At 36.1% G+C, this 25,621-nt stretch overlaps 1 protein-coding gene across 1 annotated transcript in view; it reads left to right on the top strand.

Annotated features, from left to right (window-relative positions):
- The window catches only part of USP33 (ubiquitin specific peptidase 33), a 36,675-nt gene extending 19,188 nt beyond the window's left edge, over nt 1-17,487 (top strand). Inside the window, exons 12-23 of the mRNA XM_010134177.1 lie at nt 1,140-1,312; nt 1,424-1,518; nt 2,080-2,113; nt 2,802-2,847; nt 3,609-3,789; nt 4,932-5,058; nt 6,988-7,157; nt 8,537-8,618; nt 11,061-11,169; nt 13,011-13,113; nt 13,841-13,909; nt 16,291-17,487. Of these exons, the coding sequence (XP_010132479.1) occupies nt 1,140-1,312; nt 1,424-1,518; nt 2,080-2,113; nt 2,802-2,847; nt 3,609-3,789; nt 4,932-5,058; nt 6,988-7,157; nt 8,537-8,618; nt 11,061-11,169; nt 13,011-13,113; nt 13,841-13,909; nt 16,291-16,448 (1,347 nt within the window). The 3' untranslated portion in view covers nt 16,449-17,487. The remainder of the gene's footprint in view (nt 1-1,139; nt 1,313-1,423; nt 1,519-2,079; nt 2,114-2,801; nt 2,848-3,608; nt 3,790-4,931; nt 5,059-6,987; nt 7,158-8,536; nt 8,619-11,060; nt 11,170-13,010; nt 13,114-13,840; nt 13,910-16,290) is intronic.
- Nucleotides 17,488-25,621: the final 8,134 nt, after the last annotated feature.

Genomic DNA, 25,621 nt, shown 5'->3' with positions numbered 1-25,621 from the left:
TCAGAGTAATAGCAGCTACTACCAGCACTTTGTATTTAGACTAGCTTGCATTCACTGAGCTGGATACTTAGAGCTGAAAAATAACATTTTGAGAGTTGGTTTACAGCCATAAATGGAGAAGGAGGCTTGCTCTTCAACTTCCCTTAGGTATGATTAGTTTTTAGTAATGTTATGAATATCCTAATGTTATACCTGCTACTGTCATAAGTTCTGGAGTACATACTGTTACAAAGAAAATAAAAGACAGTACTGGAATCATACTGCTCCTAAGAGTTTATCAGGTAGATTGAGGCTAAGAAAATTAATGTCTTTCAAAAAATCCAGGTAAAGACACTTTCTTTTGCAGGTCATATGAATCATTAACTGCTTTCTGAAGTTGTCCTCTACCCCAAAATGTGGTGTAGCATAGGAACAGTTGATATTTTCTGTACTATTTGCTCGTAAAATTACTTGGAACAGCCCTCGTGATCGTTTTAAAGTCAATTTTCTAAATATATCTAGAGGACCACTTCCATTTCAAAGCAATAGTATCAAATATTGGATATCTAAATCCTTGCACTGGGGAGAAGTTTGTCAATGTAAGGTTTAAACCTAACCCTGATGCAGTTGCATGCCCTTACTGCTTCCCTTGTTTTAGATCTAAGAATATCGAGACCTCAGGGCATATAACAATTTTTAAAGCTTGCTTGATGTTTACTTTGTGGCTATATGATCACTAAATACAGCATGGGAGAAAGAAAATACACAGCTGGGTCTGTTTTGCAGTCATTCCAGCTACATCAGGTCAAGATAGTGTCAAAGTAAAATACTGTCAAAACAATAGGCTGAAGCTTTCTGAAACTATCTTGTGTAATGGGAGCCTGAGGCAAAAATCGTAGTGCTTTGTATGACTAGTAGAAAGACAAATAATCAATAATGACTTGCACATTGTTATCACTCAAAATTTTTAAGCTTACTCTAAGATGATGTGGGTTTTCCTCTCTTTTTTAGAAAATTAATTCTTACATCTCCTTATATAACGCTACCTAGTAGAATTTTCAGCTATACAGTGACTTAGTGGTGAACTTTACAGACCTCAATTTAATTGCTGTTTCTCTTCAAGTTCAACTCTATTTTGTTTCATTTGTTTCCTTCTTTAGCTGTCTGTAACCCTGGAGACCTTTCAGGATCTGTCCTTGCCTATTCCAGGTAAGGAAGATCTTGCTAAACTCCATTCTGCAAGTCATCAGACCTCTCTAGTCAAAGCAGGGTCATGTGGAGACGCATATGCCCCCCAGGGATGGATAGCTTTTTTTATGGAATATTTCAAAAGGTAAATAATATTTACCTTGGTTCATTTATTTATTTATTTTAAACTTCCCGTTTCTGCTTTTCTGGCAGAACATTTGTTGGTTTTCTTTCTTTTCTATCAATGATGTTTCAGGTTTGTTGTCTCATGTGTTCCTAGCTGGTTTTGGGGTCCAGTTGTAACCTTACAAGATTGTCTTGCTGCCTTTTTCGCCAGAGATGAGCTCAAGGGTAAGAGGTTAACATGTTTCTTCTGAGTTTTTTTTTCCTCCTTTCACAATAAGCTGATTAGTATCTTCTTAGCTTCATGCAATTAAGCAACGGCCACCTGTTAGGCTGTAATAATAATTCCTTGCTCTTACGGGATCATTTATTTCAAAAAGGTAAGCTTCTCAGTTGAATAGTTGAGGCAAGAAATGCCTATGAAAGTTGGTTTAGAAATGTCAAGTAAATCTGAATTTGGTTTATGGAAATAGTATCAACCGAAGGTTCATAAGAATGTCAAACTCTACTATATTAACACTTATTCTCATAACTTTAATTTGCATTTAGTAAATTATATCCCTTTAAAATTACATAGCATCGTCTCTTCAGATTATGCTTTACTACTTCATAGTTAAAAGCAGAAAACCTAAGAGCCTTTCTATTTAGTTGCTATGTCAACACTCATACAACTTGAATAACGTAACCTAAATTCCCTTGAAACTTTTGTATATTGAGTGAGTATGCTTGAAGGGTAACCATTTGGATTTAGAGAATAATGGCTGTTTCTCTTCTCCTTGATATTTGTAGGTGATAACATGTACAGCTGTGGAAGGTGTAAAAAGTAAGCTGGCTTCTACCTTGGTTTGGTTTAACTTGTCTTAATTTGAGTGGTGTATGCTACTGTTAGTCAAGAGGCATTTATTTGTGGTGGATATGTCACAATACTATTAATCTTTTGATATTACCTTGTGTACTGGTTGTCAGAAATTTAGTATTACACAGGTGCAGGAGTCAGGAAGCACTGACTCAACATACCCTATTGCAAAACAAATGCGCTAAATTATTTGTCATGTTTGATGTGTTAAACAAACATGCTATGGCTTTAAATACTAAAGAACCAAGCACAGAAGTGGTCTGAAGACTGCTCAAAGCCCTTCATGGAAAAGGAGTGTTGTTATTTGCTGTATAACTGGTGATCTGCTGTAGTTAATTCCTTAAAAATAACCTTGGTGGTTTTTTTATCTTTTGCTGAAACTTAAACTTTATTCTTTTATCCTAAGAGAAACTTTTAGCTAGACGGAACTTGATTATCTGTACATGCTGCTTTAAATTTTTCGGCAGTACAGATTGTCTTTACTTCTGAAGCGTCATTGTTTGTATCTTTTTGGCTACTCTACGTCTAGTCTACATTCCAGAAATATTTTGGGTTTGCTAACATAGTGTTCAGCTTACACTTTTGCTGATCTAGCACAATAAAATGAAAAACCTTTTCAGAACTAAGTATTGGTTGTTTTGTGTTCTTTGCTTAGGTTAAGAAACGGGGTGAAATTCTGCAAAGTGCAAAAATTTCCTGAGGTACTGTTACTATGTGCACTTTAAAGCACTTTTTTCTGCATGATTAGGAATGTGGTAAGACTAATGAGTTGCATGGAGTAAATTGTGTTTATATAATGTTACATGATGAAAGCAAATCTTTGTATTGGCATTTGTTTTAATAATACAAGCATCGTTTGATTATTTACCCTGTAAAAGAGTGAATCTTGTACATGAAAAGTTAAGCTAGTAGAATGGGGGTTTTCTATGCTGGTTCTTTCAGCCTGCACAACTTACTTCTTTTGTAGGTCATAGAATTAAATACCACAGACAGACTGATAATATTTTATATAAGTATTGTGTGTAAGTTTACGTTTTAAAATTAATCCAGTCTTACACTTCAAAACATGAGTTGATGACTGCAATAATCAGCAAGAATTAATGTCTCTCATGACAAGATTGTGCAATATATGCATTGAGGAAGAGAAAAGGTATGTTGTTCATTGCTGCATCAGTGTTAGTAACTGTTCAGGACTGTATTGTTTGTTTTTTTTTTTAATCCTGTCAGTAATAAATCTTCTGTAATGACAAATTCATTTCTAACTCCTTGAGTTGTGATTAATTTAAAAAAAGAAAAAAAAGTCTGTGGAACACAGAGCTTTGTGATGGTTTCGTCGGGCCACAGTGAAAAGTAATCCTTTTGGGATGATAAAGGAGAAGACGGCATGCACAGTGTAGTTATAAAATATCAGATAGTAGCATGTATTATTCACATTGAGTGAATCTGTTGATCCTTCTTACAGATATTGTGCATTCATCTCAAAAGATTTAGACATGAACTTATGTTTTCCACAAAAATTGGGACCCATGTGTCCTTTCCCTTGGAAGGCCTTGATCTTCAGCCTTTCCTTGCAAAGGACAGTCCAGCTCAAATAGTGAATTACGATCTCCTGTCTGTCATCTGCCATCATGGAACTGCCAGCAGTAAGTATGAGGTTGATTGTTTTGTCTTTGCAGTTGATAATCACATCAGCACTTCTGTTTAAGCATATACTTATGCATATCCATATACTGAAGGGTAAATAGATGAGCATCGGTAATCAAAATGTAACATCAACAGATCCTGGAATATTAAGTGAAAAAAATCTATATGAGCTACTGAAAGTGAACAGGGTAAATGTACAAATAAAGTTATATGCCAGCAGGTGACCAGTTGATCAGCTGTTCTACACAGCTGCTGTTTGTCTAGAGTTTCAATGCCTTGTGTGCCTTTTTTTGGAAAGAGTTCACAAACCACCACAAAGATGCCAGAAATTTTTTAAAAATATGTTCTCTTGGTTGATAGCTGCCAATTAACCCCAAAACAGGCAGTAACTATTTATGGGTAGTGGTGAGTAGCTGAATAAATGTCTTATTGCTATATCTTAAGCTTGTTTCTGTCTAGATGCTTGCAGTATTTATAAGATTTGGAAAATAGGAGAAAGAAATGTTTGAAGCCAGAAACTTCATAGATTTTTATAGAAGTTACATACCCCCTCATACTCCCCAGACTTGACGTATCCATTGTTTAGGTGAAGTTATTTGCATTTTTTCTGGATGCTTTTTCATCTTGGGTTTAGTGCTTGCTGAATGATGCTTCTCATAATCAGTTTAGTAGATATTTGATTATTAAATTATTGACAGTTGAATGTATTAATAAAGTGTATTATGAATAATCTTCAAAACACAGTTAAGTATGATCCTGATATCATGGAACCATTACCCATCTGATAATTTCTGTTATAAGGCATGCTAAGATTTGAAAAGAGTTCATTGTGGAAACTGATTAGGATAAATTGTTCAGACAGTCTTACTCTGAGTAAGTTCAGGAGTACATTAGACAAGAAACTGCTTGAAGAGTTCAAGAATATGCTGAAAGCTGTGTCCAACTTTCCCTAGTTGATACAAATTCAGGAAAAAAAGCTTATCCTGAGTTTGAGAGAAGTTAATATCCAAGTTGTGTTTGCCAATGATGTAATGATTCTCCCATTTAAGACTTGGTTTTTTTGAACTTCTTTTTCATGTATTGCGAAGTAAAGTGGACAGGTCTGTACACTTTTTAATAACTCTTCCTTCTAACACTCTAGGTGGACATTATATAGCTTATTGTCGCAACAATTTAAATAATTTGTGGTATGAATTTGATGATCAGAGTGTCACAGAAGTATCAGAGTCAACAGTGCAAAATGCAGAAGCCTATGTTCTCTTCTACAGGTAAGAAATTAAATACACTCTTCTACAGGTAAGAAATTAAATCATAGTGATGAGTCAGGTATGCAAGTAACTTTTTAAGCAGTTGGGCAGCTTTCAGAAATTAGCTGCCCCGTAAGAACTGTAATGGAAGAATTTGACCAACCAGAAATGCCTGTGCTGGAGAGGGAAATGTCTGTGCTTAATACTTCAGTTATGTCTTTAACACTTGCCCTGTCACTGCTAAAACATGGATGGAATTTAAAAATAAAATTAAATCTGCATAAATAAAGCATGGTAAGATGATTAGAAAGAGAACTTTAAGCAGCTGTTAGCATTAACCACCAATTACATCGTCTTCAATTAGAAGAAAGGAATTCTGCACAAGGGGAGGTTTTGCACAAAGGCTCTTAACTGTTAGAGCTCTAAAGGGAATTTTGGAAAGTCTTTAGCAGATGGGATGTGGAACAACAGAAGTTTTACTGTTTTGTAATTTAATTTCAGAGGATTTGTAGGCTGGTCCTTTCCTGAAAGTTGAAATGAAAGGCGAGAAGTCATGTTATTATCTTTGGTCTAGGGAATTTTTTTACTTGAAATAATAAAAAGCAACTTAACTCTGTTTTCAAATTCTGAGCTTCTGGTACTAAGATCAAATTTCCACTAAAAGCTGACTGTGAAATAGATTGTGTCAGAGTTGCGTAAGAAATGAGTGGTTTAACTTCCATTAGGAGCGCTCATATCTACCACTGTCTGAGCTAAGCTTGCAACTCTGACTCTGTAGGTCTTTCAGAAGCAATGTGGAAGTCATGCTGCATCGCCAAGAAAGTACTGTACCTGATTGTGGGTAAACATCTTAAATAATAGAAGGGTAGCCTTCATAAAATTTGGTTTTTAAAAAGAATATGCCCACAAAACTGCCACATACACAAAATAGATGTTATTTCAGAACATTTTTGAAAGCTTAGTGGAGATATGTATGCACTTTTAAATTAGAGCTGGAAAGTGAACATAGCTACTTGAATTTGATTTTCACACTTCTAAGGGTTTTTTTGATTTTGATCTAAATTTAAGCAGATAACTAGGTTACAGCATTTGTTTTTCCTACTGTTTTAGTCTTGTTTTGCTATACTATCAACAGCCTTTTCACTATAGCCATTAGGTTTACCTGAAGCTTTTCTATAAGCTGTTTGAGTTAACTTGGACTCTGTAAATCAATGGAGTTGGCTCGGCTTTTGTATGATGCTGACTCAAGTTTCAGGTCAGAGTTTTGGGAGGATGGGATGAATGGTTCAAACCAAGTAGAGAGATACAGCAAAAGTAGGGGAATTACTCGATCTGCTTGCTGTTGAACCTTACTTCTGAAGGTCAGTAAGGAACATCTGCCTAAGGAATACAGCTTGCATAGCTTTAGCTCAAAAGATGCATAGAGGAAATTGGCGGATGGGCAGAGCCTTATCTCCACCTGTGGTAATAAGCACCTCTGCAGTACAGTTTTCTGCCTCCTTGCAGTTTAGCTATTTGATTTCTCAGGTTGCTAGGTTGAATGGGAACTGTCAGGGGGCTTTGACTTGAACTAAGCAGGCAAGTTTTCTTGTAAGCATGATAACACCTGTGCCATGTGAGAACTAAGGACAAGCATAGATTAAACAGAGCAAGTAGTCTTTGCTGCCCTTCCCACTCTCTACTAACTGTACTGACTCTTGTGGCATGTGGCTCTGTAACACGAGGGTCTGTGTTCCTGCCATGCATTTAGGTGGTGGCTCTGGCTGCGCATAAAAGGTGCAGGGTTTTCCACATGCTAAGTCAGCTATTTCATGCTAGTAGTACTTTAAAGTATAGACATGGCCCAGGAAATTTACCTGAAAGTACAGTTTTCTTTTCACAAAGTAAATTATCTGCACTGTGCACGAGCATATGTATGTATTTGTTTAATGATTTCTATTTTGGTAACAGGAAGAGCAGCGAAGAAGCACAGAGAGAGAGACGGAGGATATCAGGTCTACTGAATATGATGGAACCAAGTCTTCTGCAATTCTATGTTTCCAGGCAGTGGTTAAATAAATTCAAGACTTTTGCAGAGCCAGGACCAATTTCAAATAATGACTTTCTCTGTATGCATGGAGGTGAGACTGTCACTGAGTATCACTTAAAAAGAATGTTTGTGTTGACTAGTAGCTTATAGGGATGTACACTTGTTTTAACTAAAGGAATCTGAATATGGAAAGTTTATATTACATCTTCTCTAACTTCTTAGGTAAATTAAAACTATAACTTCTAAGTAAATTGTTACTCTTGTTTTAGTAACTGACTAGTTGTAATAAATACTGTGTGAATTTCTGATTTTTTTTCTTTTCTCTGCACATTTGATTTTGTTTATAAGCTTTCTTGATTTGTAAAGAGGAACAGTTTGGCTTGCCTGCTTACTTCCTAAACATGTATATTCTCATTTTTAAAAAACCTGTCATTTTGCCAGGCCAAGTATTAAGGATGATGATAATCTAAATCTTTTTCTCAGCTGCATGCTAGAAGCAACAAGATGATTTTGAAAGCTGTGGAACAATAAATTGGTCTGAGTATTCTGTGCATAGCAGTGTGAAAATAGAGTAGTAAATTCTGTATATTTTTGTAGGAACACAGAAATTTTACTTTGTGCTAAATCTTAATATAATTCTCTCATTTTCATTAACTGAAACATATTTGGGGAAATAGCCATGTTGGTTGCTAACATTCCAAGAAATTATTACTATGTAGTGTTCTTATAACTATTTTCTAGTAAAAAATACAGCTGTATTAAATTAGGAGACGAGAGGTGCTGCCCATGTTACTGAACCAAACTTTTAACATAGGAATATTGCGCACCTGTAGCAATTTGCAGAGTGTGTACGTGGGAGCCCTTGTGGCTGTGGCTTTCCTTTTGCAGGGTTCCAGCAGATGATTCTTCCTGTGCAAATGCCCAAACTACTAGATTTTCTCTATTCAGAATAATTCCTGCATAGCACGTTGCTGCTTACCATGCACTTCAACTCAATGCTTCTAATTCTGCAAGCCCCTCTATTTCTGCCTCTTCAAAATCTCACTAGTTTCAAGCATTCATGTTGTTTGAAGAGATTCAAAAAGGTAAACAGCAAATATGTGAATTTTGAATAGGCAGTTTGCTAATGTGTTAACATGCATAAACAAAATACTTAATCTAACATTTTAGTTGTATACCTTAAGAAGCATTTGCACTCAGTATCTAAAAAGGATTCTAGCTCTTTAATTTTAAACTTTCATGTAGCTTGCTTCTGCTTTTCATAAACTTTTCAGCCTCATAAAAGGCTAAAATTAGTGTTCGCTTTAAATACAGTGATAGATTATAGTGTGGTGAAACTTGTTTCACACAATTTCTCTGAATTCATCGAAAGGTGGAGTTTTTTTAATTTAGAGACCACTAAGTTAGTTTTCTCCCCCGTACCCCCAAGCGAAAATCTGCAAGTCTTTGTTGTTGTTGTTGCTTCTGCAGGTGTTCCTCCACACAAAGCTAGCTTCATAGAGGACCTGGTTGTAATGCTACCTCAAAATATATGGGATAATCTCTATAGCAGGTGAGTTTTGTACTGTAACTGGAAAAAATCCAGTGTCACAGTTTGAGAGCAAATACATGCCAATCAGCAACATCAGACTTCAGAATTAGTGGCTTAGAAAAAAAAAATACATTCTAGGCACAAAGCTAAGGCACTCTAGGGTTGCAAATAGCTGATTTATATAATTTGCTTATGCAAAATAATGCTGAAAGCCTACATAGTGTGTTACTGAGCTAATACTTGAGTATTAAACCAATAAACATGTATGGTATGTACAAAACGACACAAAGTAGGTCAGCAAAACTATGCTTTGCAAGAGGTATTTTGAAAGAGCTCTCTGTATCAGCTTCCTGTTCTCTTGTTGGCTGGAGACAGCTTTTCTTTTATGTTGGCTTTGAATCCGTAGCCTTAGCTGCCAGTACTGCCAGTTCTTCAAAATAACATATATCTAAGTGTTCCATAAAACTGCTCCACATTTTTTAATGTAGGTCAGGTTTAAGTGCTTGCTTATGAAGATGTGTCTCCTTTTAAAGTAACAAAAAGCTGCAGAAGAGCTTTGCTGATGACCTTAAGAACTATGTATTCACTTGAATTAAATGATTTTAATTTCCTGCCACCTAAGCACCTTAGATAAAGGGTTGCGGGTTTTTTTGGTTTAGAGTTTCAACAGACACAAGTGAAATAGAAACCATACTATTTCAAGCTTATTTCCACTTTCATAGATGTGCTGAATTTTTCTTCCAACTGACAAAGGCATTATACAGTTTCTGTATGCAGAAATATTGTTAAATCTGAAGGAAAATGTTTTTAAACTTCTCATTGCTTTCCCCTTTTTATAAACTTTTTTAACAAGATGTCAAACTTTGGTCATTTGACAGAAATTTGGAAGTTCCAAAAACCTCTCCAGATTTTGAGAGCAACCTACTAAGTAGAGAAGAGCTATAAATTCTTACTGTGAAACTTTTTTGTTGTTGTTGTTCTGTCTGGTTACTTGATATTTTGCTTTTTGACTTGCTGTTATTTAGGAATTATGGGAGAGTACTGTGGCTGCAGTGACAGTTTAGGGTGAGGAAGCCAGATATGGTGGAAGCTGATTTTTTTTACTGAGATTAGTATTAAAGAAAAGAAGTTAATTTATCTAGAATGCCAATTGCTAATCCATGTCCCAAACACATTTATTTTGCTGTTCACATGGCACTAGTCCTATTCAACTTCAAATACTTTGGGGTCAGATTTGCTTAAAGGTAATATAGTACAATCTGTGTATGACTTATTTCAGTTAAACTTGTGAACTGATCAGTGCCAACTAAAGACAAAGTGTCATCCTCAGAGGTATAACCTACATGGTAGGTAACCGTTTTATGAAATGTATGTCTTCGTTAAGTTGGGATGATTGAGGATAGACCAAAAAACTTGTATGTAAGGTACTGTATTAAGTACTAAAATAATGCTTTAATACTCAGTTAAAACACAACACTTCTGTATTTGGGCAAAAAATAGCACCCCAAATTATTGTTACGGGCTGACAAACTTAAAAGTCTAAAAGGGGAAAAAGCAGTGCGGTGCCTTCCATGGCAGATTTCTGTTTCTTTTTATTTACTATGTAATTTTTTCACTCTTGGTAAAAGAACTTTCATATTTTGAACTTAAATTCACGTTGCTATACTTAGGAGCACTCTCTTTTATCTTGTTCAATGGAATATTTTTGTAATAAAATACGAAGTTTTTGAAGAGAAAGTTGGAAAACAGCTCTGATTATTCAACCAGGAAACAGAACCTGGAATATCCTTACCTCAGTGTATATTTTAACATGACATTTCTGTTTTAGTAAATGCATCTCTTGAGGCTGCTAGTAATTCAAGAATATTCTCTTTATCAGGCTTGTAGTTTTCAGACTAGCAAATGCTGCCCACATTCATTACACACGGGCACGAGTGCATACTCCTCTGCTTCTCAATTAACGGTGCCCCTGCAGACTTCCATGGCAGGGAGGGTCATGGAGAATAACTTTGTAAGAACAGTAAGTTTAGAGGCGGGTGTCAGGAAGGCAGCAAACTGATGAAGAGCCTGCAGTGGACTGGAGGAACATGTTTAAGATAGAACTGGCTGGAACATCTCCATAAGCTGTTTCTTAGAGGCCTTTAACGAAATTGCTTGTGGTGTGCATACTTGCTCACTGGCATGTTCTTTCCGTAACAATACCTTTTGAAGCATGCACTACAGCAGAGTTTGAGACAGTTTGTGCTGGTTTTAGGCAGTCAGAACTCGGAAGATTGTTATGGGTTGGGATGGAGTACAAAATATTACTAGGAAAATAGATTGTGGCGTTTGGGGATCAGCGTGACTGGCACGTGTCAGACTTCTATGTAGTATAAGAAGCTAATGACACTTGTGATGACTATAGGTACACGATCTTTACGTGGTCTTTTCCAGAATGTTAATGTTTTATTACTTTTACTGCAGGTATGGAGGAGGACCAGCTGTTAACCATCTGTATGTTTGTCACACCTGCCAGATAGAGTCTGAAAGAATTGAAAAAAGAAGGAAAAATGAATTGGAGATGTTTATTCGGGTAAAAAAGTAAACACTTATTCATTCTGCTTTTTGACATTGCCTGATATTCATGACTTGACACAGGGGGTTACCAGAAGTGCATAGGTGATTCCTGTAAAAAATTGACTTTATTAAATATATGTATACCTATATAGAATCCCTTCTTTCCCGTTGGCAACAGTAATGTTCTTGTGAAATCTCAAATAACTTTATATGGAAATATACTTCAAGAAAATATTTAATGTGTTTCTTAAATTGTTTTTTTAGAGTATGGAAACAGAGTGCACCCACATGAGCAGTTGTTCCTTGCACACTGCCAGTGATCTGTTCTGCGCAATCTGATAAGGTTTAAGCACAAAAAGTTAATCACAATCTCTAGATCTCTTTTTAAAAACACCATTGGAGACATAAACAATCATAAATAATTCAGTGTGAAGTAGATACTTTGGTACTGTATATACCAAGTAACTACTATGTTTTCCCTGAGTTAGACATGATATGCATAAATCTGAATGGTAAAATAACTAGTAATAATGATTTTGTAATTCTTAAATAAAAAACACATTTCGAAGTTTTCGGTGAAAATAAATGCGGCGATATTGGAGACCGGTTTCTGCTATCTTCATTCATGAGAGGGAGAAAAATACAATTGCAGCTCTTCTATCAGTTCTATCTGTGTGTTAATCATACTTCAGCGATTGTGTCAGCTTTTCCATGGTTTAACTGCTATTTGGACTTTTTAGTAATTCTTTTTTCTTCAGTCTGGGTTACCACTGGGTAGTAATTATTGTTAACAACATTGAGTCAACCTCATTTGCTTTAGCAATCAGTATTTTTCCAGTATAAACAATGATTGAATGTGCACTGTTGTGCAAGAATTGTTACTGGTTAGCAGACAGAAAATTCTGTTATCTCCATAAAGACTGCTGTAGGGAATGATTGCAAAACTTACTCTCTCTGGAACCTTAAGAAGTTGTGTTGATGCTTTAGGTTCATCGCTTCAAGGGGAAACATAGCTATGTTATTAAGGAGCTAAAAGATAATGCTTTTAAAGGTTTAAGTGACTTTTTGCACATTTCTTAACAATACTGTGAAAAGATTTGTAGTCTCTGAAAAAGAATAAAATGTTAAACTTTCTAAAATCTGAATTGTAAAATTTTTTTTTTAAATGATAGAAACAAATTTAGTTGAATGCAACTGAGACTCTTTACTTAGCTGGTTTTTTTATACAGTCACTTACATTGCCTTGCAACAAACTCAGAGAAGCAGAATGTAAATTTTTTTGGTGGTTTTTTTTTAATAGTAGGAACAAAAAATATTTTGTGTTTTTTAAACTGAAGTAAAGTCATGTCATGAAAAGTCCCTGTGCATTAGTTCACCATGTCTTGCATGCAAATGTACTGGCATCTGTTCAGAGTACTAGGGGAAAACCAAACATAAATGAAGATACAGTTCATCACACAAAGAACCTTCCATAAAATAATGGAGCAAATCTTTAGAAACTTACTTTCTTTTACAAAAATAAGTTTTCTGGTTTCTTTTGCTACTTGGAAGTTCTGCCTTCACAGTAATTGTCCAGTAGTGTTTGATGGATAAGCTCTTGTGCTTAAAAACAACTTGTTGTTGTTTTCAGGAAAAAAATAAATACATTCTCAAGTAAAGAATAAATCATCTTTTATATAGGAAAGCTACCACTACATCAAAATCTCACCTTGGGAATTCACCAGGTGTTTATTGTTCTGATGGTCAGTCATTCTTTAAAATGTCCTGTAACTATGCTGTTAATATTTATAATGGTTAAAATTAATTCAGTAGCTTAAAGAAACAAAGCAGAAAGATGTGGATTCTTTTTCCTTTCAGCTTAATAGAGCATTCCAAGAAGAAGAATCTGCATCAACGTTGTACTGCATCAGTATGCAATGGTTCAGAGAGTGGGAAGGATTTGTAAAGGGTAAAGACAGCGGTGAGTTGTGCTGCATTCCAAAATATGGCTAATCTTTTCTTGTTGTCATGTAGTAGTACTTTTTAAGTGATTGTTTCTGTTTTGGTAGAAGGATGTAGGAAGAACAGTTAGAGAAGGCAACAGAACCTTTTAAACATCTAAGACATAGGTTACAAATATATCCAGGAACCAAATTACAGAATAGCCTCAAGAAGGGATAACAGGATGGTTGTGGAAAGAATGTTGCTTGTTTGCAGAGGGTTTGCTGTTAGCAGCAGCAAAAAAATTGGATCTGTATACAAGAGGGGATAGATTTTGCTGTGCAAACTTACAAATAATGCTGCAATTTCTGGAGGAAATATGACCTATCACAACGTAAACTCATAGATAACTGAGTAACAACTCTAATAACACTTCAGTCCTCATTAGGTAGCCTCAAGTTTTGAAACGGAAACACTGATAAACTGTTCTACAGTCTTGTCTGAGTCTGCTCTAGGACATCTTTGCTGGGGTAGGAATTAGGATAATTTGTCTTTTGCATTGCTGGAAGAATTACTGTAATCATGAATGCTTTGAAAAACTTGCTATTAATTAAAATTCTGATGAGGTTTTAACAATGTAGACGCACTGTTAAAGCAGTACAGGAACAAGCAGTAAACAAGCAAGCTATTTCTCCTATTTGAAAATAGAACCTCCAACCTGCTCTTTGTGTTATGTCCTAATTTTAGTCGTCTTTCTGTCACACTAGATCCTCCTGGTCCTATTGATAACGCTAAGATTTCAGTATCCAAGTGTGGAAATGCTGTACTAAAACAAGGTGGGTGTGCAGTATTGCTGCAGCTTTAGGCTCCTTAACGTATTTGCTGAAGTTTGGAAAATCTATTATGAATTCTTTTTTCAACTGTTATAATAAAGTAGCAATTCCTAGTGAATCTGTGTGGTGCACATTTTGAGGGAACCAGTTTATTCCTAAAATAAAGAATTAGTATCTGTAATAGACTCATCCAAGTGCAGATGAGAGTGTAGAAGGAGGTGCAGAGTAGCCTCAAAGTAGCGGATAGATGCTTTGGCTTTGTATCACTTGGTTTGATTTGGATTTTCCTAATGTAAGTTGAGAGATGCTTGGCTTTTAGACTGTCATATATCTGTATGTAGTTACTTAAATCTTGAAACTGAATTTGAACTGAGAGCTACTTCTAACAGAGGGAAATAAACCACAGCATGTAAATGCTGTTGCTCATTTTTTTGCAAGGTATTTGCCACTGTACACTGAAAAAACTTCTCTAGCATGCAAAGACAGATTTCTTTGTTCCTGAGAGTCAGCTTAATGCCGTTTGCTGGAAATTTGTAGGTACAGAGAAAGTTCTAATACGGTCTGCTTTATGAAGACTTTTCCTGTGACTATTCAAAATAATTGTAGCTCAGCTTAAATTTACAGCATTAAGATCAGCATTTATTTAACTGGACTTTTTCCCAATTTAATGCCACGGCGTACAGTGGACCAACCAATGGCAGTTCACTGGAGGCCATTAGGCCCTGCATAAATGTCACCAACTGTAAAATGTAAAGACTGTATTTAAAAATGAATGCGTTCTTGCACCCATGCGTTTTGTACATTGTAATGATTCAAGCACTAATGTAGAATTCAATTACAATGTATAAACCATCTGACAATGAAAAAAATCATTTTGGAATCAGTAGTTTGTAGCAAATTAACCAGCTGTTGACTTACCTTCAGTTACGTGGATGCAAATTAAAATGTGAGTAAAAATGAAGATGAACAGGCTGCAGAAAATTTGTCTCTTAGTCATGAGAGAAGAGGTGAGAGTGCCACTAAATAGTGTACAGTATTGCATATTTCTGTGATCCAGTGGACCTGAGCCCAGTGCACTAGTTCACTGCGCCTGTTCAGCTGATCCTGACCATTAGAACAGCTGGAATCTGGGTATGGGAGTGAAGATCTACTCCCGTGCCTGCAGAGATGGAGTTGTTTTTGAAAACCTGAACCTAAACGACTAAAACTGAGGCGTAATGTCATCAGTACTGGCATAGGAGCCGTATCCTGACTTCCAGATGAAAAATCCCATGGTAGAGTAAGTGTAGGTAAACAAATGTGCAGCTATTTCTACCTTCTCCTTGGAAACTTTTTATACTTAGGATACAGAAGTACGCTCACTGGAGCAGGTAGGTGGTGAGGACAGGAAGGAACAGGAGGTAAGGGGAGAGGTCCCCTTGTTATGACGCTGCTTTTTTTTTTTTAAGTAGGAGGGTGCTGAAATTAGGCTTAACAAGACAGATTAATAGTATGTAATAAGGATATTGGGGAAAACTTGCTGTGGGGCAGGTTTTTAATGAGTTAAGGTTTTTAATGCTTAAAGAAGAAAGGGTTTATTCTGGGAGAACAGAAGTTTGTTCTCTCTGCCTAGGTTAGCGTGAAGAAATCTCTTCAGCTTTATCAAACAAGATCTTTGTGTTAAAACCTAGATAGGCAATGTGCTAATGTTCCCTTGCCCTTTGCTGCTATAAAAGGTTATGAAAAATCAGAAATAATTGTTGGATCCTGACTTGAGACAGAAGAAGGTCCTCTAGCCAGAGGAATGGAATCATAAGCAAAGAGTTTAATCAGTGAATGAAAAGAAATCAGGCTGACCTATCAGTGCCACATACAAGGAGCATTAGTGGAGCTGTTAATGATCCAATAGTGGTTTCTCTTTGGGTTTCTGAGAATTTCACTGTGGTTCTCACATTTTTGTGCTTTACTGTCAATACTGATTTATATGGTGAAACAAGAATCTTGAGTCTTTGTATCCTTGCACTTCACTGTGTAATTGACAGGGCTGTATGTCCTTAATACAAATATGAATTGTTGTTTCCTGTGTACCAAGAGGTACCAGTTGTTAGCCTGATTGTTAAAACTCAGGAAAGATGTTTATCATAGAACCTTCATGTGTTTTATGCTTGAGGTTTGTTAAGTACTGGATAATTTAGAGCAGGTAGTTGTAAGAATCAAGAAGTATAAAATTAGCACAAAATACGTCATTGGGTTTGGCAGTTGGTGCAAGATAAAGCACAAATTCAGCTTGTGGTTTTAAATTTGAGTCTATATTCTTCTTTTCTTTTTTGTATCTATTATGGACTTGAAATAAATCATGAAAGAATCATTCTAAACAGTAATTAAAAATTTTAAAATGTTTTCAGGTGCAGATTCCGGACAGATATCTGCAGAAACATGGAATTTTCTTCAGTCAATCTATGGTGGAGGTCCAGAGATTATACTCAGACCACCTGTTCCTCCAGTAGAACCTGGTATCTTGCAAACAGAGGAGAAGATTGAATTAGAAACCCATGGTCTGTAGCTATTGAGAAAAAAGATGAACTTGTGAGGAATACAGCTTCCTTACAAAATGCCCAATATTACGTTCCTAAAAGTTTTATTCTCTTACGTCTGTTGGAGGCACAGCTCACTGGGCATTACATTAACTACAGAATAGTAAGTTAAAATATGTATTACAGTTTGTTTAAATAGAGGCTGTTTCTCTCTTTTGGAAGGCATGTGGTTTGTACACTTTTGAATGTTTGGTCAATGGAAAAAATGTAATTTCAGAACTTTTTGGTATAAGTCAAAATCCTGTTATGTCCTTAGACTTGAAAAATGGGGACAAATTTCGGAGACTTTCTGTAACCCTTCCGATTCCTGATTTGGCTTCTGATATCTATAAACTTCTGCCTCTCTTAATTATACATTCTTGAGAAGCCTAGCTATGTGGGCAGTATATTTTAAATGGATTGCAATCAATGGTAAAGAAAAAGGATTTAAAGTTTCTGTATGCTCAGGAAAAAAAAATCTTACTTATTTTGCACTGTAGGTATGTGAAATGGGTAGTATATATCATCCAAATACTTACTGTATTTGAATGGGTCAAATGTTAGTGTAGATCGGATATCGTTTTAGTAGGTAATAAGTTATGACATTTGCTGACTTAATTTTACATCTTATTATAGTGTTCTGTAACTCTATAAACCTGGCTAGTGTCTTTAATAGTATATGTGACAAAAAGATTTAGTCTCCTCTAGGGTAACATTTGAGAGCATGAGTGTGAAATGTAAAATGATTATGGACATGAGTGATATAAATTTCAGAAATTAAATTGTCTGGTCTCTTGAATTACATTCATAAACAGTTCCATTTGAAGGATTTTATTGTATTGTTAAAAATTTTCATTGGCATGATGACCTATAATGTTAGAAGCTGGATAAAATGTATATATTGCAAAATTTTACTGAATTACTTATATTGGAATGCAGAATGCCACTTGCTCTTGTTTTTGCCTAATATTGTTACCAAATAAGCAGCATTATTTAAAGCTGGATCAATAAAAAAATTAAACTGTGGAAGAGGGGGGGGGGAAAAGCTTCCTTACATGTTTTTTATTACATTAATACAAAAACTGCTGAAGTAATGCTGTGATACTGCTCTCACACACATATATCTGTTTCTTGACCACTTTATGTTTAGGTAAGGATGTTGATAGTTCCAGCTCCAAAGTAAGAAAATGCTGACAAAACATTCTTCTGGATAATTTTTTATCTGGTATAAAATCAAAATAGTTTTGAACTTTGTAAAGCACTTAAAGCCATTCAGGTTAAAAAGCCACCTATGAGAGTCCTGGAGAAAGTGTCCTGTAACCTTCAGTACTTGCTGATGTGTCCTGTAGAAGTCAGTTCTGTCTGAATGTAAATCCCAGTATTTTCTTTAGCCTACCTGAGAAGAGCTAGAGCTAAAAACACAGCAGTGCAAATAACAGGCGTAAATGGGCAGCAGTGTGAAGCCAATGATTATATGTTCGGTATGTGAGGAAAACATTTTTCAATTTTAAACTGTATCACGGGTAACTCTTGGGCAGCCTGTTTCTGAGCTTTTATGTAAGTGTTCTTGAAATTCCAAAGGAGGTCATGGGATGTTGGTGGCTGAGAAGCTTTGCATATATAGGTGTAAATGAAAAGAAACACTGAGCAGAGACTTGTCATGTCTGACAATGCATTTGGAGAATTTTATATTAGTAGATAAGGCAACAAGTTACCCCTGTATGTACAAGGTAAACACATCAGTTGCTACTACAGACTTGTCTTACTGATTAAGGCAAAGTTAACTTGCATATGAACAGCCAATAGTAACTTGCTGACTTTGGCCCATGGAAGGCTATTTTAACTTCCCACCTCGATTTTTTTTGTCCTATTTTTTCATATTAGGGTGACTAAACCGAGCCTGGATTTGTAATATCTTTTTTCTTTTTTTTTTTTTGCTAAGGTTTTATCTCATTTAAGCTATTCTTAAGATTCTCTAACATGCTGAAGCGAAGTAACGTACTTTAGGAAGTATGTTACGTACATAAAGTAACATACTTTAGGAAGTATGTTGCTGCATACTTTTCAGGAAGAATTTTTCCCACATGATGTTCTTGGGAAATACTTTCTTCGTTAAAACACTGTATGGTGATCAGGTTTACCAGTTTATTCAATGTTTTCATTAATAATCTGGATGATGGAACAGACTGTCCCTGTAAAACTTGGCAGAGAAAAACGGATTGAGTGTTAGGGCCATGAGTTTGTTGAGGAATGAAGCAGTTCTGTGCTACTTATTCTGGATGTTATAACATCTCAGACTTAAGAGTTAAAATCCAGGGATACCAGAACAAAACCCGTTATGGGTAATAATACCAAAAGCATCAGATGTGAGGCACAGGAGGTAATTATTCTGCTCTACTTGGTGCTGTGTTTGTTGTGAGATCTCCTCTGTACTGTTTCCAATTTTGAATGCTATATCACGATAAATACAAGTTGAAGAGAGGTTATTTCAGAGAAGAGCAACAAGGTTCAGTGTTGAAAACAAACTTGTACTCTTGCTTAGAAGAATGCTGATGGTGCCAGACTTTCAGTGTGGAAATAATTGCTAGATAATAGTGAACAATTTTTCCTAGAGTAGTAGGGATATTTGCCTCAGCTTTAGCAACGGTGACTTGTGCTAGGTAGCCTATTAGAAATCTAGAAATATTTTAGCAGTTTTGTCAATCTTTTCCACTGGATGTCTGGGAATCCATAGTCAAACATAAACAGTGATGCATGTTGATTAGATCAGTATGAGAGACTTTAAATAGAGTTTGTGAAATGCCTCTGTCACTGTGCTAAAAGGCATTCTCAACTACAACTGTTTGTCATGCTTCAAAAAGAAAAAAACCGAACAAACTCATGTTTGCCAAGATGAAATAGATGTGTTTGCATTTAAAATAGACAGTTCCAAAGGGATGGCGCTCTTCCTTTTAGCCCTTTGACAGCTCTACAAGGGATTTTATGCCACAGAAATGGAAGTAGCCTTTTAAAGTAAGAACGTGTGGGAGAACTCCAGATGGATGGCTTGTATATACTGCGGGGAAGGCAACGATTCAGAGAATAGGTAAAGGAGAAGGCTTTACTTTGAGGACCTGTCTGATTTGCATCAAAGAAAGAATGCCTCTCAGGAAGGGGCTGAGGAAATTTTTTTTTTCCATAAGCCTTTCACCAGACTATTTGGATTCTTTGATCATTTGTTTCCAGTTGAGGAAACACAGCAATGTGTTTGGGTGCCAGGGAAGCTGTTGTTTCAAGAAGGGAAAAATCCAGCAGAGTCCTTGTTTTAGGCCTGAGAATCTAGATTTGAGCTGTTAAATGCCTGGTGTTCAGTCTGGAAACTTTAATCCTCTGTTCTGGAGAACACTGCTTGGGGGCTATGGGAGACTTACCAGCTCAAAGCTTGGTTTCCTCTAAATTTTTGAAGGCTATGTTTGTGGGGTTTTTATTTTGCAAGTTGTATAGCTAAGTACTATAGCTAATGGTTCATCTGAACCCCCAATGTCAAAGAGAGTGCTTCAGATACTGTGTGATGTAGCTGAAGAGTATAATTGGAGGGAAAAAAATGAGCAGAAGAGCTATTGAATTACTCAATAGTAAAATAAGGCACTTTCATAATACACTTCAGAAGTGAGACCTAAGTAGTCAGTCTGCTTAGTAAAGCAAATAAAAATTACCTGCTTCCTATTACTGACTTAAAGGCCATTCTTTTCCATTCTTGTGACTGGAACATTAGGGAATGAAGGAAGTTCTGAAGATAATTCTGTGATGCAAATTCATTGATTAACTTGGGTAGTCCAGAAAAGTATTCCTGCAAGTATAATCTAAATTAGTCCTCGTGTCTAGTTAGTGTCTAGGGATAGGTATATACAGAGATAAATGCACGTAATCTATTTTTCCAGTCTCTTAATTGAACTGTGGCTGGAGGCACTACAGTAATTATTTTTGGTTCTATGTTGGAATAGTGATCTTGAGTAGATATATCTGATAAAGGTTGGGGTTTGTTTTCAAACAGAAAATGACACTCATTTGATTGCTGTAATGGGTGTCAGCCTTCCCATCGTTAATGGCCTGAAAATTTGCTAGGTAAGTTAGAGACTTCATGCGCTGTTCAAAAGGTATATCAAGATGAAAATGGGCAAAAGCTATTTTTATTCATTCATATCAGACAAACTCAGAACTAATTTTGATAACTGCATATTTTATTTGAATACTATTGTCATTGTCAGCTGTTCAGCTACCTGAATGCATCAAAAAGATGTTTTAAGGCATCTTCTAATATCTATTTAACAAAAACTGCGGTAGGGTGAGCTCTTTATGGTGAGACACTACACACCTGCCAAATCTGAATTCAAGGGAGAACAGCCACACCCGTAATTCCTACACATCCCTGAGAGAGGTAAAGAGATCTTGCATTTGGATTTTACTGTGTTCTGTCTAGCTATCATACTGTGACTCGTAAGCCTACTATATGCAGCTGGGTCAATGGAAACTAATTTATTTAGGGGGGTTTATTTAATTAATCTGTCTTCTCCCTAATGACACCATATTTGAAGTGGAAGTTCTGGTCTGTGTGGCTCTGCTGGGGAGTCACATAGTCACATGGGAATACTTACTGTTCTGTCGACATAGCTGTGCTGATAGGAGTTAATAACTTCTGACCAAGCTATCCAAGTAGAGATGTCAGAAGATCGGCGCTAACAAGTCATAGCACTTTTGTCCCTACCCTGAAGGCTAGATGATAGTGTACTCAGAGAAGTCTGTCCCTCAGCAAAGTGCAACATCCATGACCTCTGAAAGATTCCATATTTAGAGCCTTTTGTCAATTGATATGGTCCTGTGTTTTGGTAAGGAGAGCCTTAGAGTAGGGTAATTTCATATAAGTATCTGTTAAGTTAGCAGTGTGTCCCACTGATAGTGGCATATCACTGTTTGGCTATTAAATATATTGTGTGGATTAAGGAGTTTTCACTTGTGGAGCAAAAGCTAAATATGCCCATCTAGGCTTGAATTTTTCTGAAGAAATCTAGTGTAGTTTGCTGTGCTAATATGTAATCTGTTCCAATATGTAAGAGTTCTGCTTCTCAGATTCAAAATTTAGGTAGTGATTGGCTTTTTCTAACACAAGATATCCTAGGTTTTCTTAAAAGGACTAAAGCCACAAAGTTTCTTTCAAGTTAATATTATAGGCATTTATTTATAATGATATTTTGCTAACATTCAATTTTTTTTTAATTGATAGATTATCTTGTTATTCATCATATAAATTCACTTGGAAAAGCAAATCTGAGATTTGGAAAATTTACAGGAAAACTTACAGATTATCTGCTTAAAGGGACAAGTGGTTTCTTCATATTTGCCATGCAACTGTTTTATACTGAACTAAGAAAATTCTGTTTCATTTATTCTTTTTGAATTCCCTATATACATCTGGCTTAGTGCAGTCTAAGCAGTTTTCTCACTGAAAACCTTTCAGCTCTTCGTTTTGCTCAGGAAATGAGTAAAACAACTAGGCTTTTTCATTCTTCCAAACAGATGGCTTTTCTGGCTTCCCTCTCTACTTAAGCCATGCAGAGCTGTCAATTAGTAGCAGGAAGCAAAATAAGAGTTCTAGATTTCTGGAGTGTCACAAAGAAAGACAAATCACTTGCAGCATTATTTCACAGAAATTATCTTTGTTGCGAACAAATGTGGTTTATATTAGCCTTCAAAAACTTAGCAGATTAGAAAATAGCCTTGTTCAAAATTTTACAAGTGTTATTCTCACAGTGAAAAGTAGCACTTGTTTTCTTGACTATATTCTATAATATATATAGCTGTTTAAAACATGCGACTTGCCTTACAAATAGCTTCAGTCTAGCTTTCAGCCATTCAGAAAGGCTGTTGATAAGGCTGTGATAAGGCTGTTTCTCCATTAAAAAAAAAAAGTGTGAACGCTGCCACACAGCAAGATAAAATGTCATCTGTTTGTAATACATTTAATATTACAGATGTTTGCTACAATAGCAGAGTCATGTTTTTCACAGAAAGCTGTTATTAGTTACTCTAAACTTTTCTAAATGTGTGTCAGCTGAGACAATGCAGCTACAAAAGAAGGTTTGTTTGTGAGAAACATATCACTGATGTGTCTGTTAGTGATACTACATGTCAAGTCCCGTGATGACAAGTTTCCTTAAGGGTTGTAGATGGGAGGACTTAAGAAAATGCAATAGGAGCTTGATCACTCAAACAGGATGTTTGCAAGATGAATAAGCAAGAAATTTCATTTTTTAACTTCTTCAATATTCAGTTGATTAGCTAAAAGGGTAAAATGCAAGTTCAGGTTATTGAAATGAGTAGACATGAGGAAATGCAGTTCACGCTTGACTTACTGATTATATACCATTATGAAATGAACCGTCAGTAAAAAAACTGCAGAGCAATAGGAATGCACTGGTTGTTTACACAATTTTGATGTGCCTTTATGCAATACTAGTGAATCTCAAATCAGTTCTTTTTCTTCCTGATCATTTGTTCAGCAGCATGGGAGGTGCAAAATCCACAAATTGTTTTCATAATATCAACTAAGTTGGGAAGGTTTCACTTCCAGATATGTTCCTCCTTAAGAATGTTAGTAGGATCCATTTAAGGAGTAACTTGCCACATGAGAAAGTAAATCTTAAAGTACTCTGGGAAGCATAAAGAGGGCAGAGGAGAGGAGGCATTTGTTTCTTGCAAGTAAGAAAAAAACCTAGCTCAAAACAAATTGTCAGTTCTCAAAAATGAAAAAAATCACAATTTTTGTCTCTTATCTCACAGGACAATGCCAAGACTTTTTCATTTTCGTTGTTTGTGATTAGTTTTGCCCAGAAATGAGTATTTTTCTAGGTGACTAATTTTGTTCTGTCCAGTGTGTTTTTTAATGTACATGCTAAAACAAGATGTCCTGGTTACCACGGTGACACATTGCTTCCACCCGTCACTTCCCCCGGGTGTCTGTTAAAATGCCAAACTCTAATGAACAGGGATGCAGCACTTGCTCACCCTGTGAATGCATGTTTGTTTCCACCAATGCACACACCTTCTCTTCAGGACCAGAAGGGAGATTACTTTGAGATTTTCAGCTATAATAAAAGAAATGCACTCATACGTGCCAAAATGCTAATTGATTGGCAGCTATTAATTCAGTTACAAATTTAATTGAAAATAGTCTAGGCCATGACTGAAGTTTTTATATTTAGACCGACTTCACAATGTAACTGTAGAAGCAAGAAATAAGCCATTTATTTAGCTGTGAACTCTTATGTCCCATCTTCTGAGTAATTCTTAGCAAGGGAAGCGTACTCTCTCTTACCTTGTTGTTTGTTCATAGTATAATTAATTTGCTGTCCAACCAAGCAGGGTAGTAGAGGTAATATGTCTCTTAAACTAGATCAGTAGCAATCTGAACTTCATGTGTGACCTTGTCTTTGCACGCTGTAGCACAGAGGCTAGTCTTCCCGGGCGCTTTCTGTAGATACTGAAAAACACACAGGTAATGGAGTTCCTTTCTGGGCTTCGGCTCCGCGAGCCTCCTCCAGGAGATGTTAAGTTTCCTGATTGCGGTATTAATCTAAATCCACTCTGGATTTGAGACCTGAACACGAATCTCTCCTCCTTAAACTGTCACTGATGCTGGTGCCCACTCTTGTGTGTTGGCAATTAGATGTAAATAAAAATTCAATCTTGCGCATCCTGTGTGGAAGGGGCCCAAATCACAAGCTAGGCTTGTCTTTAAAAAATGTTTTTGTTTGGAAAAAAAAAAAGTGCCTAAAGGCTTGGCAGGAATGTGCTAGGTCTTTTTTTTAGATTTTTATTTAGGTACCTACATCTTACTTAAAAACTTCTAATCTGTGTTTTTCTGGTTTACACTGACCATACTATGTGCTGTTCAGTTTGAGTGACAATGGAGCCCTTTATTGTGATCTAGGACCTGGAGGAATATGCAAGGGAGTTAAAACAGTAACAGGGATATTCCATGACCTGACACATCTTTCTGTAGGTTGTACATAATTCAAAGTATTAATACAGAACCACTAATTGCTGAGAGTGCTCCATACGTGTAATAAAGGGCAGTTTCTAAAGGAGAGGGGAGAGAGAAAAGCGACTGTTTGGATAGGAGCTCAAAACTACTGCGAGGGGTGAAACTCCTAGAGTAAGCTAACTAACACTTGAAGTCAGTGCTGATGCAAACACTCCAGTAAGGTAGCTGTTAACATGGACTTCAAGTTTTCAGTAGCCTTGCGCAAAAGCTCCCACGCCCATGTAGGTCCAGCTCCCATTTGAATCCCATCTAGTCAAAACTTCCCTGTTGTGTATATATATATGTATATGTGAAATCTTCCAGAACCTGGAAATCTCTGGGCTTTTGGTTTTTGAAGCCTGAGTCAGATTATACACTAGGATAATAACATGCTTGAAGCACCTGAAATAAAGTGAATAAAAAAATAAAATTAATTGAAATATTTAGACACCAATATTTTGGTTTGGAAATATAAAACCTCACTGTCAAGCATTAAAAACTAAGAAGTAGAATACATTTGGAAAAACAAGGAGCTTCTTTCTTGGTATACTGCTTTTATGTATAATGAGTTCCAATCTGGAATTTTTTTTTTTAAATAATGCACTGCAGTCTAGCTACCATTTCGTATCTACCTTTCAAGCCTCTACTGAAATTAGAAAAAGCCATTTAAATGGAAATACCTGCTGCGCAAGGAGTGGTTATACACTGTACTGAATATAGCCTAATTACTTTAATTATTAAAACCAAGTATCGGATCTACTTGACTGCAGCTTTTTAAGCCAATTTGGATTAGATTGCTCCTACTTTAGATTGCCCCCTATACTTTAAATATACAGGCATAAAAGGGGAATAAACTACTAACTTCCTAAATGTGTTCAACTTTTCTAAGTGGCAGTTTGCTTTTTCAGCATAGAATGTGGCATCTTTCAATAACCAAATTCAACTCTGTAGTTGTCTAAGTTGTAAGACTCCTAAATTGTCTAATATACGTATCCTTTATCAATGACCGGACATCATTCAGGTTAATAAAGAAGTAAAACTTTGATTCCCCCTCCATTGTCCATTCCTGCCCCCACCCCCCATCCCCGTCTCCCCCAAGACATA

This window comes from Buceros rhinoceros, unplaced genomic scaffold (assembly GCF_000710305.1).
Source record: "Buceros rhinoceros silvestris isolate BGI_N320 unplaced genomic scaffold, ASM71030v1 scaffold14204, whole genome shotgun sequence".
Taxonomy (NCBI): domain Eukaryota; kingdom Metazoa; phylum Chordata; class Aves; order Bucerotiformes; family Bucerotidae; genus Buceros; species Buceros rhinoceros.
This window is presented reverse-complemented; position numbering and strand designations above follow the sequence as displayed.